General features: G+C 44.0%; 1 protein-coding gene across 3 annotated transcripts in view; it reads left to right on the top strand.

Moving 5' to 3' along the window:
• ARSJ (arylsulfatase family member J) overlaps positions 1-15,554 on the top strand; it is a 141,496-nt gene that overhangs the window by 107,421 nt on the left and 18,521 nt on the right. The window contains exon 1 of one of the 3 annotated variants that reach the window (XM_033059911.1): positions 866-1,387. The exons of the other annotated variants lie outside the window; for them this stretch is intronic. Coding sequence (XP_032915802.1) covers positions 1,020-1,387 — 368 coding nt within the window. The 5' untranslated portion in view covers positions 866-1,019. Of the gene's footprint in view, positions 1-865; positions 1,388-15,554 lie in introns of those variants that run through there. 3 annotated transcript variants of the gene reach the window in all.

Below are 15,554 nucleotides of genomic sequence, written 5' to 3'. Positions count from 1 at the left end.
CTGGTTTAACTAAAAGTTGTTCATGCTGACTCACGTTAGACAGGTCAGACCTGCAGATTTACTTCACCCTAATCGTGTGTGAATATCAGATTCTGCTCGACTCAGTGTCTTCCAGGACGGGGTGAAGTTGTATTTTGCAACTGCAGCACATCCGTACTTTAACCCAAATTCTTAAAAATGATTCTATTCTGCAAAGGCGCATTCCTGGCGTTTGCCACAGCCTCGCCAGAATTGGAGGGTTTGGGATTTGGGGCTGTTTTGTGGCTGGAAACAAATCCGGTACGTTCATACCTTCCAGATGTTTGTGGCCAAGTCAGAAACACTTAAAACAATCAGTATTTCGAGGGGGCGGAACGGGGGGGGACATGTAAGACCACCACGCTGCAGGAGGGAGGCTGGGGCTGGCGGCCGAAAGGGGTGGGGGGTTCTCCTCTGGGATGCGGGGGGCGGGCAGAGGGGAGGAGAGGGAAAGGAAGAAAAGGCTTGGGGACGGGGCGGGCGGGGGCAGGAGCCGGGGTTGCGGAGGGGCCGGGCAGGGAGCAGCGGGCGCTGCCGGGCCGGGGTGCCCCTGTCCTCCGGCGGGTCCGAGCAGCGGGAGCCGCCGGGGGCGGTGGCGAGGGCGGGCGGAGGCAGCGGGGAGGGAGCGGCGCGGCCCGGCAGCGCCGGCGGGGGCGGGCGGGGGGCGGCACGTCCCGGCCCGTCCCGGCCCCGTCCCGTCCCGGGGCGCCCCGGCTCGCCCCGCCATGGGCAGCGGCCCCGGGACGGGCTGGCAGCGGCGCCCCGGCGCGGGGCCGGGGGCGGGCCGAGGGTGCCGTGACCCCCGGCGGGGCCCTGCCCACCCGCCCGGCTCCGGCACCGGCTCCAGCGGCTGAACTTGCCGAAGTTGGGGTGGCCGCGATGTGTCTCGCCCGGAGGGAGCCCTGACGGGCGCTGCCCGTCCCGAGGCCGCCTGGCTTTGTTGGGTTTTTATCGGTTTCTTTCCTTTTCCTCGCTGTTTTTCTGCCCTCCCGCCGCGGTGGATGGCCCGCGGTGGGCGCCGCTGGCCGCGCCGCCCCAGCCCGGGCAGGATGGTGGCGGCGGTCCTGGCCGGGCTGTCCCTGCTCAGCCTCCTCACCTGCGGCTACCTGGCCTGGGGCAGCCGCCGGGGAGGTGCCGGGGAGGCGCCGGGGAACCTGCGGGGAGACGAGCCCGCGGCCGGCGCCCCGCGCTCGCAGCCGCACATCATCTTTATTCTGGCCGACGATCAGGGGTTCAGGGACGTGGGGTACCACGGGTCTGAGATCCGGACGCCCACGCTGGACAAGCTGGCTGCCGAAGGGGTCAAGCTGGAGAACTACTATGTCCAGCCCATGTGTACACCATCCAGAAGCCAATTGATCACTGGAAAGTAAGTTTGCTACTACTTCGTCATTCACCTCTCCAGCCTAAACGCTGTCCCTGTTGGAAGGAGCACGAGTGAACCTGGCAGGCTCATGTCTGGCTTATCTTACGGGCAGAAATTGCTTCTCTGGTTCCCTTAAAACCCTTGAATGGAACGGACTTGTGCTAGGTTTGAAATAGCGAAGTACAAAGGTGTCACCCAGTGAGGCAGGAGGGTTCAGCACCGCGAGCTGCCCGGCAGAGTGCCGGAGCACACTGGTGCTTACAGCATCACTGCCAGACGTGCTGGTTGTCAAGTACCGTTGCTATTGCTGGGGAGCGAGCAGCTCCGCTTTGCTCTGTGATTTCCAGGGGACTCAGAGGAGGAGTTGTCTCAGGGAAATGCCAGCCCTGCGTTCTCTTTGTGTTCTTTGCAGTTTGGTCACTGGTCTTGCTGACATTGTCTTGATGTGAGTTTTTTCCAAGGGTTATCCTGAATTTTTGAGGTTTTTTGTCAGTGTGTCACCTGTGGATGGGCACAGGGAATTCAGGCTCTCTCAGCACTCTCATAGCTGCAGCATCTCTCTTGTTGCTTTGCAGACAATTACGAACTTTACTCCTAAGCCACTAAAATAGGTGCCTCACCTGACTGGTGAAAGCACTGGGTGGGTGTCATGTGCTTTGACTTAAAGTTGTGTTGTACTGTGGTCTGCTAACAAAATAATTACCCAACCTCAGGGCCTTCTTACATCAGAAGGTTAATGAGGATTAAGGGGGGGAGTTTCTGCATTTGAACTGTAGGAACAATTTCCAAATAGCTCCAAGTGTGGACACATTTACTCTGGAACAAAACTGCCTTGTTTCTGTTTAGCTTAACTCCCTTTGACAGGAACAGGGAACTCTTAAAAGAGCAAAACAAAACCAGAGGAAAAAAGTTTATTTTCTCCTTTCCCAAAGTATAAACAGGAACAAGGCCATGTTAATACTGCTGGTAAAAGAAACACATGTTAAATAAAACAAGCAACTGGCCTGGTGTCTTGCATCTCCCCATGGTAGAGCTGGAGATATTTCCCAGACTTGCTGGACCAGGGAGATTTGCATGGAGAGCTGACACATTATCTAGAGCAAGAATTCCACACAGGTTTTTGTTTTGGTTTTATTTTTACTTCTTTGTGCAGACTGTGTCTCGGAAGTTATTTCCAGACACCTCCTCACTCATTCACAAGAACAGAGTTGCCCTGCAGCAACCAAAGCAGCAGCTTTCAAGGGAATGGTGTGCCAGGACAGTGTTCAGTGCATCCTGGTTGTCTTTAAAGGCACGCAGCAGTTGGAGGGCAGGAGCTCGGCCAGCAGCACGTAGCCAGGCAGCTCTCTGAGGATGCTGCTTTGGGAAGCAGTGCTTCACAAAGGGAATGTCATGCTGCACAGCAATGACTCATGCAGCAGCTGCAGGAATGGGATCACCGGGTTCCAGTGGAACCAGGGTGCTGCTCTGGCTCTTGGAGACTGCAGAGATTGTCTAAACATTAAAAAGATACAAGTTAAGTATAACTGTAACTCAGTTTAATTTTTTTGCGCCTTCTTTAAATACAGTGAAAGGTAGGCACGTTCTGAGGAACCCTGCTCTTTTCATTGGCTTGTCAGGCGGAAATGGTTCTGCAAATCTGCCTGCTTTGGTTTTGGAAACCTTTATGGGAAAAAGAAATTTGCTTATACTTGGTCTTTATTTTCTTAGTCTGCTGGTCTAAAGCCCTTAGAGCTTTTTTTTTCTTTTTTTTTTTTTTTTGAATGTTGTTCTGCTTTAGGGAAAAAGGAGCTGTAGAGAGAGAAATACTTCTCATGAGTGAGAAACCAGGGAGGGATTGGTGAGGGGTTAATAGGCTGGGTAGAGTACTCACAAGGCAGGTTCAGAGAATACTGTTTTCATTCCTGCTGGAGGTAAACTTTGGTGACTGCTTTTAATGCCTTCTTAGGAGAGGTGTCTTAATTAAAATGCCAGGATTTGGACACTCCTAATCCAGGACAAGTGCTCTTATTTCTTGAGCTCTTAAACATGTTAGTTCTGGCTAAAGATCTGCTTATCTTCTGAAGGATCACCTGGATATTCCATGCCTCCCAACACACATCCAATGCTTAACATAGTACCAAAGGATAGTTTAGGTTGAAAGGGTGACCTGATCCAGCCCCCTACCATGGGCATGGACACCTTGAACTGGAAGGTGTTCCAAAAGTTACCTGTTGGATCAGTCAGATCCAGAGGGACTTGTGTAAATCAGTCATGAGGGAGCACTGACTCAGGATCCCAAGTGGAAGTTAAATTTTGGAGAAGACTTTGCACAGCCCAATTTCTGCACAGGGAAGGAGGGCTGGAGGTGACATGTTAGAAGAGGCAGAATTGCTGTTTTCCCCCGTGCTGTACCACAGTGTGGCAGCTGATGGGCTTGTCATCCTGACCACTTCTGAGTCCCTGTCTGCTTTCTCACACCCTGTGTGTGAGCCTTTGGCTACTTTCATTCCTTGCTTTCCCACAGTATTGTCGCTTTCCCCATTCACTCCATCCAAAACTATTACTTTTATGCCATTAGTAGGGCTGGCTTCCATAGCTCTTTATTTTGGGCTTCACTTCTGGGTGTGTGTGGGGGGTGCAGCTGAGCTGAGCCTCAGGAATGGAGAAGAAAGGCGTGAGCCAGTGGGCTGAGGGCCAGTGTGATGTGCTGGGGCCGTGCAGGGAGGTGAGGGAGCAGCTCTGCGAAGCAGCTGCGAGCTGGGGTGGCAGCAGGACCTGGGTCACAGGGTGTGCTCTGCCTTAGGCATCTCTGGGACACTGCCCGGCCTCTCCCACACCCTGCAGCTGGACTAAACCTTTGGTTGTCCCTGGGCTCGGGTGTGAGTGACAGAAATTGTCTCCAGATGAATTGTTTTGTGTGATACAGTATTTTCTGTGGTTGTTTCCTTCTTGAAAGTAGCAGGCGTGCCTCAAAAACGGAGTAATCTGAGCAGAATGGGATACCTGGCTGAAAGCCTGTAAGCTTAGATGAACATGTGTTGGAGTAGCTGCCATTATGCAAAGTAGTGATATTTGCTGGAGCAATGCTTAATTTAGCAAAGGAATCTGACAATTAATACTGACTGATCAGAAGGAATCTAGGCATAATATGCTGTGAATGCTTTTGGCATTATTTAGATACCTACTTCCTCCTCTAGGCTCCTGGTTTTCTGCTGACCATCACACTTGTAGCCTGGGGAGCATGATGTGCACTGGAATCCATCTGGGCCACAAGAAGATTCCTCATCTGTTCAGGAGCAGGGATCTCTCTTTGTAGAGTCTCATGCACAGCTGTGGTTACAGATCAGTGAGAATCTGAACTCCTTTTCTGAGTCATGGAAGCCCTGCACTAATCTCAGGAATGAGCTTTGCACTGTGGCTGGAATGCAGAGATGGAAGATGTTGGGAAATGCTGAAAGTCTGGGGAAATAAATCCCTTTTTTTCCCCAGGGATAAAATGGAATATTGAGAATTTGCTCATCCAGTGCAGCCAGAAATAGATTGTATAATCAGTAAGCATAATCTGAGTGTTATTGTAATATAAGTAATTATAACTCATTTCTAATTCAGAAATGTCACCCATTTATAAACACACATATATAGCTATATGTGTTAGGCATATGGCTCTAGGCATCCCTGTGCAGTGATACCTAGTTCAGCATTAAAAATGACAATGTTTGAGCAAACTAAGACTTATTTTGGCAAACAGGAGTGGGCTAAGTACTTTGAGTTGAAAGCAGTGTAGCTGACTTCAAGCAAACAGAAATACTTTACTCTGAGGGTGTGAATTCTTGGTAAGGCTCCTCTCTCCCTGTCTCCTGGGTGCATCCTGGCCCAGGCTGCAATTCCAGCAGTGTTGCTCTGGGAAGGAGCCAGTACAGTGGTGCGTGACTGGGAAGTTACCTGCTGTGCTCCGAGCTGCAGCAAAGGCTCTTGGAGCCTTGATGGGATGCTGGGAAGCGTATATCACACTCCATTAGATGTATTCCCTGCCCTGTAGTTAACAAAATATGAGGGCTGCACAATATCAGCCTTAAGTACCAAGTGGTGACCTGATACTTTATCTGCTCTGGAGTAAAGGGACTTGGCAGCCAGAGGTCCTGAGTTTAATTCTGATCAGTGTTTCCATTAAGAACTGAGATGATGAAATAAAATGTTCTGATTAAGTGTGCTGGTAGGATAGGAGGGCCTGCCAGCATTAAGGGACTGTAGTGATGCTGAAAATCATCTTGACAAATTAGAGACATAATCTGAAAAAAAGCAGAATTAAAGCCAGCAATGATAAATAGAAGATACTCTGCTGAATTCCTGAAGCAGGAAAAAATTTAATGGGCTGAGGATGATGATCAGCTCCTTAGACTGTATTCCCTTAGAAAAGTAACTGGAATTACAGTGCATCATGCACTGGGTATGAGGTCAACAATGTCATGCTGTTACCAAAAAAGCAAACATCACATGAGTTTGTGAGAATGTGGGGCCTGGCAGGTCTGTGCAGAGCCATTCTTCTCCACAGCTGGAGCACTTTTGCCCAAACTTGGGCATCATTCTCCAAGAGCAACGTGTGTATCATTGGAGAGCGTCCAGAGAAGGGTGATCTGATATCTCAGAGTGATAACTGGGGGGAAGGATCAGAAGAAATGGAGTTGTTTAGTCTGAAGAGGAGAAAAATAGGAAGGAACATGGTAGGTCTGTGCAGAGAGGGCATTGTGTGTGTTCAGTGTCATGGTGAGTGGTACAGGAAGTGAGGGGCATTCTGGAGCAGGGAAACTTCAGGTCAGATCAGAGGGAGAACCTGCAGGCACAGAGACTGTGAAACACTGGAATAGCTGGCTTTGAGAAATTGCTGGGTTTATCCAGCTGCAGTCATGAGGAATGATATGTCAGCAATGACTTTATGGGGTTGAGTCTGTCTTGGGGAAAAGGGTTGAGCTGGATGGCATCTCTTGCAGTCAGATTCATCTGTGCCTCATTTGAGGTACAGATTAATACAGAAGGGATGTGATCCTTCTGAGGGATGGTGTGAATAAAACACTGCTAAATGCCAGAAACTATTTCAGCGTTCACTCTGACAGAAAATTCGGTGTGAAAGTTTAATTTCAGTTTCCTCCTAAAAATTCCTGTTTTCTGCAACTTCGTTTTCTCTGGAAATTTTCAAGATTTTTCCCCCTAGGCCTCATAACTCTTGGAGTATGTCATTGTTTATTTCTGCTGACTTCTTTCAGGACCATTTGTGGGACGGCTGCCAAAGATGTTGAGGTATCTTTTTCCATGTTCTTATGTCTTTCACTTAGGATGACATTGTGCATACATACATACATATGAAGCACACACAGTGAACAAGTAAATAATTAAATGCAAGGACTTACTTTTCTTTATTTTCTTCTGCCTCTGTTTGCTCCCTGCTCTATGGAAAATTAGATCCAGGTACTGAGCTGCTCTGGGCTGTTAAGCTACAAGAGGTCTGTCCATATCACTGTAATTATTAATTGACTGCACAAAGGAGCATGTAGAGAACAGGAAAGGAAACTACATGCAAACAATCAAAATAAAAAGTAGCACATGCAGGAAGCAGCAAAGTGTAGGACAGATTGTGGTAACTTTTTCTTGCATCATTTTCTGGCAGCCTCTAAGAATAATGTTTGATAGTTAAAGTTTGTTGCATAGAACAAACAGCATTGCCTGACATCTGTAACTATATAGTGGATATTATTTTTGTTTTTCATTTTCCAATTTGTACAAAGTACAGTAAGTTGGAAATAAATTTAGAGAATCTGTGGTTGTAGATTGTGTTTAGTACAAAGAGTTTGTTATAGGCTTTTATCCCAAGGTTTGGTTTTGTTGTGTGTTTCAGCTGTAAAAGAGAAATTATATTCCATGGAAAAGTTAACCTTAAAATAATTAAGGAATTTAGCTCCTTTAGCATTGCTGCTGATACATGCTGTGTAATTGATGACACACAGTGCTGCCTGTGACTGCAAGTTGAATCAGTGGTGGCAGTGGACTCCAGTTCAGTTCTCCCTTTTCACTGTTACTCTTCCTTCATGGAGCCCTTTAAGTGAATCAAGATGGGAACCTGAGATGGGTGTCTGAAAATAAAACAGGAAATGAAAACATGGGGTCTGCTTTCCTGTCAAATATTTAGACCAAATTAAATGGGACAAATTAAATTAATGTTTTCACTAGAGCACTTTACCTTTCACAGAAAGATTTTCCAGATTAGTGAGCTGAAGGTCAGAAGAAGGGAAAAATCTGTCCACATTCTTTCTGTCTCTGTGACTCTTGTGTGGGTGATAATGCTTTGTCTTCATAATTGTGTGTATCTTAGTTCAGCGCTTGAATTTTTATTGCACTTGAGGTTTTAAGTTAATCTTTGAGATTTCCTGTTCCCCCCATATTTTTTGCTTGGCTTTGTATTGATTTGCAGTCAGATTTTCTGTGCTGAGTTGAGTTTGCTCCATTCTAGAATGTCTGTTCCAGAATGAAGGAGGTAATTTCACCAGACGTTTTCCAATTAATATAAATAGCACAAGGCAAAGAAGGCTGTGCCTGTGTGAGTGATCTTCTGTAGGATGTGCTAGCTTTCTCTGTATCAGTGAGCTTTTTATCAAAGCTGCCCAATTTATTAGTTTTCTCACTAAAAGCCAGTAGACCTGGCTGCTGACCTCAGCTTCTCTCAGTACGTGTAAATTGGGAGGCTGGAATGCAATAGGAAGAGCTCAGAAAAAACCCAAGACAGCCCTAATGGGTAACAAATGGAAAGGATTAATACAAAAGGTGTTTTAACCACTGAGGTTTGACTAAAACAGCTCTGTGGTCTGTGATGAAATTGCAGAATTTGAAATGGGGAACTTTACGTGCTGGCTTATAATAGGAATGCAGTTAAATATGTTTCATCATTCTAGTTGAACTGCAGTTGTAATACCTTAATTAGTGGTGTCAGCTATCACCTACATATTAATTCAGGCTGTTATCAACATATTATCAAGCTCAAGGTTGGAAGGACAGGATGTTGCTGGAGTTGGAAAACAAATCTGGGATAATTAAATACATTTTAGTCTGCTTCAAACACACAATTATCTTCTCGAATGCATCTCTGCAGATATTAGATAATAAGCATTGAAGTAGACATTATTAATATCATAAGTGTGTTGTGGCCCCAGAGCCTTTATTTTCAACCTTGGGGCAGAAAATTCCCATATAGAAACCAAACCTATCCCTTATTTTTCTTACACTTTAACACGTGGTTAATGAGGATGTTTGTGCCATGGCACCTTTCTCAATGTCATGGCACTCTGATTGTAAATGCAGGATTCAACTAAATTACTTTGGCTTTTAATGTCACTTATTTTTTTCTTTTTTAATTGAAATATTAATTCAGCTTTTTTTCAGTAAATTTTAATTCCACTGCATCCTCTTATCAGAATATTAGCTGTCTTCTAGCCAAATCTCTTGTGTCCATTTTCTGATTCAATCTACTTTTATCTCCACTTATGCATTTTAAAGCATTCCTTCCCTGAAAGAGAATTTTCTCCCATTATGAGATAACATTATGTAATTTTTCTTAGCATTTATAGAACACAAGTGGGTACCAAGGTACTGCTTTAGAGGCGATCTCTGTGATAATAAGCTCTCATGAGGAATGAGTTCCCTTCTGTTTTGAAGAGGCAGAAAATTATAAATTTGAAGAAACACTATAATTTGAGGAAAATGGGAACTGAAGGGAGAGGAGAAAATTAGTCTCAGGATAGGGGGAAGCAGTGTGGTATCTTTAGACTAAATATACTCTAATAGATCCACTGTTGCCTCACAAATTGTACCTCTCCAAATGTAATAAACTTGGTCAAAACAATATTTACCATCGCATTTTATATCCTCAGTTTTAGTTGTCATGGATCAGAGTTGATAAAGCCATAGAAAATGGGTTTGAGGGGACCTCTGGAGGTTGCTGAATTAGGTCTCCTGCCAACTTACATCACACAGCAGGGACACACTGACTTTATAAACTCTTCTTTATCATTTGTTTCCTCCTGGAAATAAAAAATATTGCCAAGTATTCAGGAAATTGGAATCTTGACTGCTAGGGAGTTCCCCAACTTTACCATGTTGCCAATTTTAGTAAAGAAAACTTTTTGTGGAGGTTTTTGTATTTAATTTCTTTTTTCTTTTAAAGGGCCAACTGATGTAATGAGGGACTTTGTTAATGACCACAGCATAATGGCAGCTCCTTCCTTAATTGTTCTGTGCTCCCATTTTCAAGAGCCTTCAGAGGAAGCTATTTCAGTCTGTTTGCTGATTTTTCTTAAGAGCAGATTTTTTTTTCTACTATTGTACATACTTGACTACCATGATTCCACATTAATTCTGATTTGCAGTCTGTTTAATTCTTAAATTATCTTAAGGTTCTGACTTGTCACAATAAAATTCTTGGTGGAGAGGAGGAAGGAACAACTTACTTCTGTGTTGTTGCTCCCCCTGTAGAAGTACTCTAGCAAAAAAAGAAATATTTGCTGCTTGGTTTATGGCCCTCTCCATTCTTGCCAGCTTTTCATGTTTCCTACTAAATGTGACCTGGAAGTGCACTGGGGTTTAATAGCCTGAATTTCAGCTGTTACCTCCTACAGTGCCTTGTCTTTACCAGTAAACTGATTTAATGGGATTTTTATATATGTATATATAGATGTGGCTTTTCCTGGCAAATCATTAAAGTGCTTTTGAATCTGAAAAGCTGTAATGTCAAGACGATTCTTACTGTTCAACGTGCAGCCTCCATGTATCTGAGTCATACCTGCTCACTCTGGTAACAAAAACATTTATTTTGTTACCATTAACCATGGTGAGTCACAGTAATGCAAAAATGAGATTTGTGGCCTACTCTGCTTTTCTTTATAAACAAGATGCAGCCTGAGATATCTTAAAAAGTTCTGTATTAAATGATTTCATGTCACAGTTGAGTTTTGGGGATACTTGGGGGACATTTCTGTTCCTTAATGAATTATTGATTTGCATAATGAATATACTTGGGGTCAGAAGCAGGAGGTGCAACCCAAGCAGTGAATCAGACAACCAGGATTTTACTTCCTGCCCTCGTGGTTGTCTGGCCAGGTTTGTGTGTTTGGAAGCCCTTGCTGTGGGGTGAGGGTCCCCAGCACCCCAGGGGGAAAGTGGTGAGCAATCTCCTTCCTCCCCAGTTAACCTGGAGAAAGCCGGTGCCTGGTGTGTGTTTTAGAAAATGAGACTATTTATTAACTTGACCTGGTTGCCAATTCCTTCTGCAACCTCCCATCCTTCTGGGGAAAACCACAGGAAATGATTGTATCCGTAGTAAAACCGGTGCTCTGTGAGACCCTCCCCTGCTGTCCTTCAGGATGCCTCCCTGACCTTTTTCACACCATCCCCAGAAAACACTCAAACCTTTCAGGTCATTCCAGAATTAGTTTTAAACGTTTGCAGCCTCCCAAACCACTTCCAGGCTTTCCTGGATACCAGCCCACCAGGATGTCCTTTTGGAGTCTTCTCTCTCCTTCCAAGGCCAATCAGTTTGGCTGCCAGACTTAAATCCATTCTCTTCATTTTTCCCATTATCCCATCTCCGGCACCAAGCAGAGGAACAGCCAAACCAAGTCTTCTCCACAAGAATAAATTGTCTCACCCTGTCCTTTAGTTCTCTAATTCTTCAGGTATTTTTTGGCTGAAGAGCAGACTGATGTGTCTTTCAGATACAATCAGAATTTATGTTCCTGTAAATCAGTTACTGCATGCATAAAGCTTTGTATGCATAAAGAAATAATATTTATACTTTCCTTATCAGTATCTTAAAGCTGGATTCATTATAGCTGATCACAGTTGCAAATGCACTTCAAGGGGTATAAAAGGTAATACTCCTTGCACAGTTCTGAAATTATTTTGAAACCATTAAAAAGCCTGTTGTCAAAGGAGATTTTGTCATAAATGTTTGATTTTCTACCATGTAGCTTTCCACCAGCGCTGTATTTTAAAACTGGAAGAGAAAAGGTGATACTATCAGGGAGGAGAAGGAGCTTTACAAAGGTTGTGCTGCTCCCAGGAGTGTTTGGAAAAGAAAACAAACCTAAGGCACTGGAAGGAGTTCAGGGATTTCTAATTAGATACAACATGATATGATAAGTGATGTGATAGGATATATAGAACATCATTCCCCTTTTAACTTCACCCTTCTGTATTCAGACCAACCACACTTCCCTGATTTACCCCAAGCTGGCATTTAGTTCTCTGCTACTGCCAGCCTGCCCTAGCAGTGCAGGGACGTGTGTTGCACTGGGGTTGACAGGCTGCTCTGAGAACAAGGTTTTCCAGGAAAGCAGATGTTCCTTGTCCTGGGCTCCTGTGGGAGGAACTGAGTGCCCTGGGCACAGACTCACCGTGTGCTGCTGGAGAACTGGTGCTCCTCAGCTGAGCTCTGTGGCTCCACTTCTTTTCCTGCACAGCCCTGTGTGCTGTGCCAGAGAGAATCCCAGCTGGACTCACTGCATGGTGCTCTCTGGATGCCTCCCTTCATGGCTGCTGAGCTCACTGCCCTGCTGCTGGACAGTTCTGAAGGATTTGTTCCTTTGCATCCACAGAAAACTCAAGAAAATGAAGTTTTGCAATAAATTATCATGTCTGTCCTTCTTTAGGAAATCATTAAAAATTACTGTTTAAATATGTGAATATAACTTTTTTACTAAAAACTTTCAGCAGAGATTTCCACACTTCCCCCAGGCAGTCTTAGCTCTAATTGGAGTTATATCACTTTTAAAATGTCTGACTTCCATCTTACCTCCTGCAGTTCAAGCCTCTGGTCTCTTGGCAATTTTCAGGTGAAGGACTTACTTTGCTACAAAAGGTGATAAATCTCCTGTACATCTGAGTCTATTATCACATCTCTGCTCTTCCCTTCTCCAGCCTGAGTAAATTCAGTTCTTCCCATCTTTCCACACAGAAAAGGATTTATATATACCTTTGATGGCTCTTAATGTTGAAAAGGGTTTATATACCTTGGTTTATATACCTTTGATGGCTCTTAATGTACTTCTCTGAACTTTTTATATCTGGGCCTATTTTGTATTGAAAAGTGTCATCTGGAACAGGACACAATGTTCCAGTAAAAGTTTGACCAGTCCTGCCTTGATGCCTTGTTCTCAATCCCAAAGTTGCTAAAATATTTTCACAGTTGAGTAATTGGAAGGCAGCACATCAACTCCTTTACTGGCATGAATTTACCTCAGCAGAAAATCTGGGCAAAGCGTCTGTTTATCAGAGAGTGTTTGAGGCTTTTCCGCTGCTGATGGGTAGGAAATGTCACAAGAACAACAGATCTTGTTCTATTTTTACCAGTTCAGCTGTGATCTGCCAATTAAACAAGCTGATCATCCTTCTGGGCTCGTTCTGAGAGAGCTCCCACGTTCTGTGCAGTGCAGGGCGAGGTGTGCTCCAGCCACACCATCCCATGGTAGGGTAACAGCCAGCTTGGAGCTCTGTCCCCTTTCTCAGTGTTTGGATACAAAGCAAATACATTTCTTTCCTCTAACATACCTGGGAAACCTGTGTTTTATTGCCTTGTTTAAAGCAGGATGACAAGTTTTCCCTAATCCCTTGTGTAGGTCCCAATAAGACAAAGCTTTTTTCCACAGCACCAAGTCATTGCTGACTCACCCTCAGGCTGGGCTACCAACAAACCCCAGATCTTCTTTACTGCAAGAAACTTAAGTTAGTGCTGTTGATTATCCCACCCCAAAAGCACTGCTCTGTGGTTATTGTAAGTGAATTGCCTTCTGTTCAGTTCAGGTTATTCTTCTAATTCAATTTCCTTTTGCATTTCAACTCTCCAGCAGGCAGTGCAGCAGCTTGATGAGTACAAATTTACAGTCTGAACAGGTTGTGGAATTTAATCTGTATAAATTTCACCTTAAACATATATTCATAACCCCTATGAAAATAATCACTCAGAATGTAATTAACCCAATTGCTTTTTCTAATTCCTCACAGATGTACTGTAAGAATGAAAAAGCCTGCAGCTTAAATATATTTATTCCAAATCTTTCATTTTACAATTTCAATTTGCCAAATCAATTTTCAGGGTTAGTTAAAGAAATCATATGGGCATATCATAAAATGGTTTGGGTTGAAAGAGACATTAAAGCTCATCCTGTTCCACCCCCTGCCTTGGGCAAGGACACCTTCCACTATCCCAGGTTGCTCCAAGCCCTGTCCAACCTGGCCTTGGACACTTCCAGGCATGGGGCAGCCACAGCTTCTGTGGGCAGCCTTTGCCAGGCTGTAAAATGTCACAGTAAAATGTCTTTTTCATGATGTCTTGGGCTTTTGGAGTTTTGGGTGTTTATGTGTTTGGAGTTTGTTTTGTTTCTGAGGTGTTTCTGCTCTCCCTTCTCTGTGTTTCTGGTTCATCAAACAAAATAATGATCTCGAGTTTTGGCGTTCCAATGTCAAACGACCCGTGCCCTTGTCCATGCATCCTGCTCTGCTGGAGTGTCACTGGATGTCACTGCAGGTATTAAATAAAGGTAACAATAGGCTGATTGTTCCATCTTCATTTCTTTTGGTGTTTCTCTGAGGGAGTGAGGCAGGCAGCTTCCCCAATGAGCAGGCAGAGCCTTCTCTGTGGCTGTGGTGCTGTGCTGAAGCCAGCAGGACAAGGCTGGAAGGAGCTGGGAATCCAGGCTGTCCCGATCTCAATCCTGATTGTGGGCCTGTGGCAGTGAGCAAGGAAGGACTTGTCTTTCACAAGTTGTAAAACATGAAGTTGCTGGATTATATTTCATCACAAAAAATGGTCTGTCTAACAGATCAAGGTGCTGGTAAGTCATATGCAGGGTCAGAAAACTAATAGGCAGCTACAGCTCTGGTATTCAAAAATACAGGTACATTTGTGCTCTTTAAAATTCCTAATTCTCTGCTGAGAAAAGACCTATTTAATGATTTAATGGATGCTGACATATAAAGAAATTTTCTTAAAAGACCATTTGAAGCTTTCAGGTCTTTTGGGGTAGATGTATGGTGTTTAACAGCAAGGACATTTCCTACAAAATTACTGCAGGGCCTTCATTAGGTTTTAAAGATTAGAGATGACCAATTAGACATGCTCCAGGTGTTTCTTCTGCTATAGATAATACTGATTTTTATTAGAATTATGACCTTTATTTGCTTTTGAATCATGTCCAGCAAAATGGAATTGTCACTCATTATCAGTGAATTGGATTTTGGTTTGGGAAATAACCATGCATGCTCTTATTTATGCATAATTCTCTTCCTTGCCAAAAAAGCATGGATTATGATGAAGAGGGGAAGAAAAATAATTCCTCACCCGAGTAAAGCATAAAATATATATCTATATATATCTGTAGATATAGATATAGATATAGATATAGATATAGATATAGATATAGATATAGATATAGATATAGATATAGATATAGATATAGATATAGATATAGATATATTGCCAGTTTCTTTTTACAAACTGGCATTATTGGAGAGGGCAAGGTCTGTTGCTCAGCCTTTTTTCTATGGAAAGTAAATGTGCTGTCTCACTTGAACTCAAGTCTTCTGGCAACCACTGTGCAGAGTAGTTGGCTTTAAAAAAACAAAGCAAAAGTGTACAAAGAAAACCCCCACCCTTGTGGAGCCTAATTCCCTTGGCTTACACCAGGGAAATTTTGAATTTAGCAAATGGAACAAGTGTGCTCCAAGCCTGATCTGTTTGGGAGCAGTTGATAAATTGTGTCAAAACAGTCCTGCGTACTTGGAATTAAATCCTGCACATTTCTGAAGAAACACTTGCAAATATTACCACTCTGCAGAAGTATCTGAAACAGTTGGTGCTGGTGCAACACTGGCCAGGCAGGAATGGAATTAAAATATTTCCTCTCTGCCGTCTGCTCGAGGCTTATCAGCTGCTGATGCCATAGAGAAACCTGGTCTGTCTATAGCACCCTGATCCAAAATGAAAATACTTCCCTGCATAAACATTTTTTAAAGAAACATTTCAGCAACTTGGGCTTTCACAGCGATGCTTTAATTGCAGTCAGTTTGTCTCCTCACAAAACTGAGCATAAAACTCAGCAGAAATAAAGATTTATTTCAGTGATCATGCATTCAGAAAATGTAATTTTAT

The sequence above is a fragment of the Catharus ustulatus genome, chromosome 5, assembly GCF_009819885.2.
Source record: "Catharus ustulatus isolate bCatUst1 chromosome 5, bCatUst1.pri.v2, whole genome shotgun sequence".
Lineage (NCBI taxonomy): Eukaryota > Metazoa > Chordata > Aves > Passeriformes > Turdidae > Catharus > Catharus ustulatus.
Note: the sequence above shows the minus strand (reverse complement) of the source record. Positions and strands in the feature narration are given on the sequence as shown.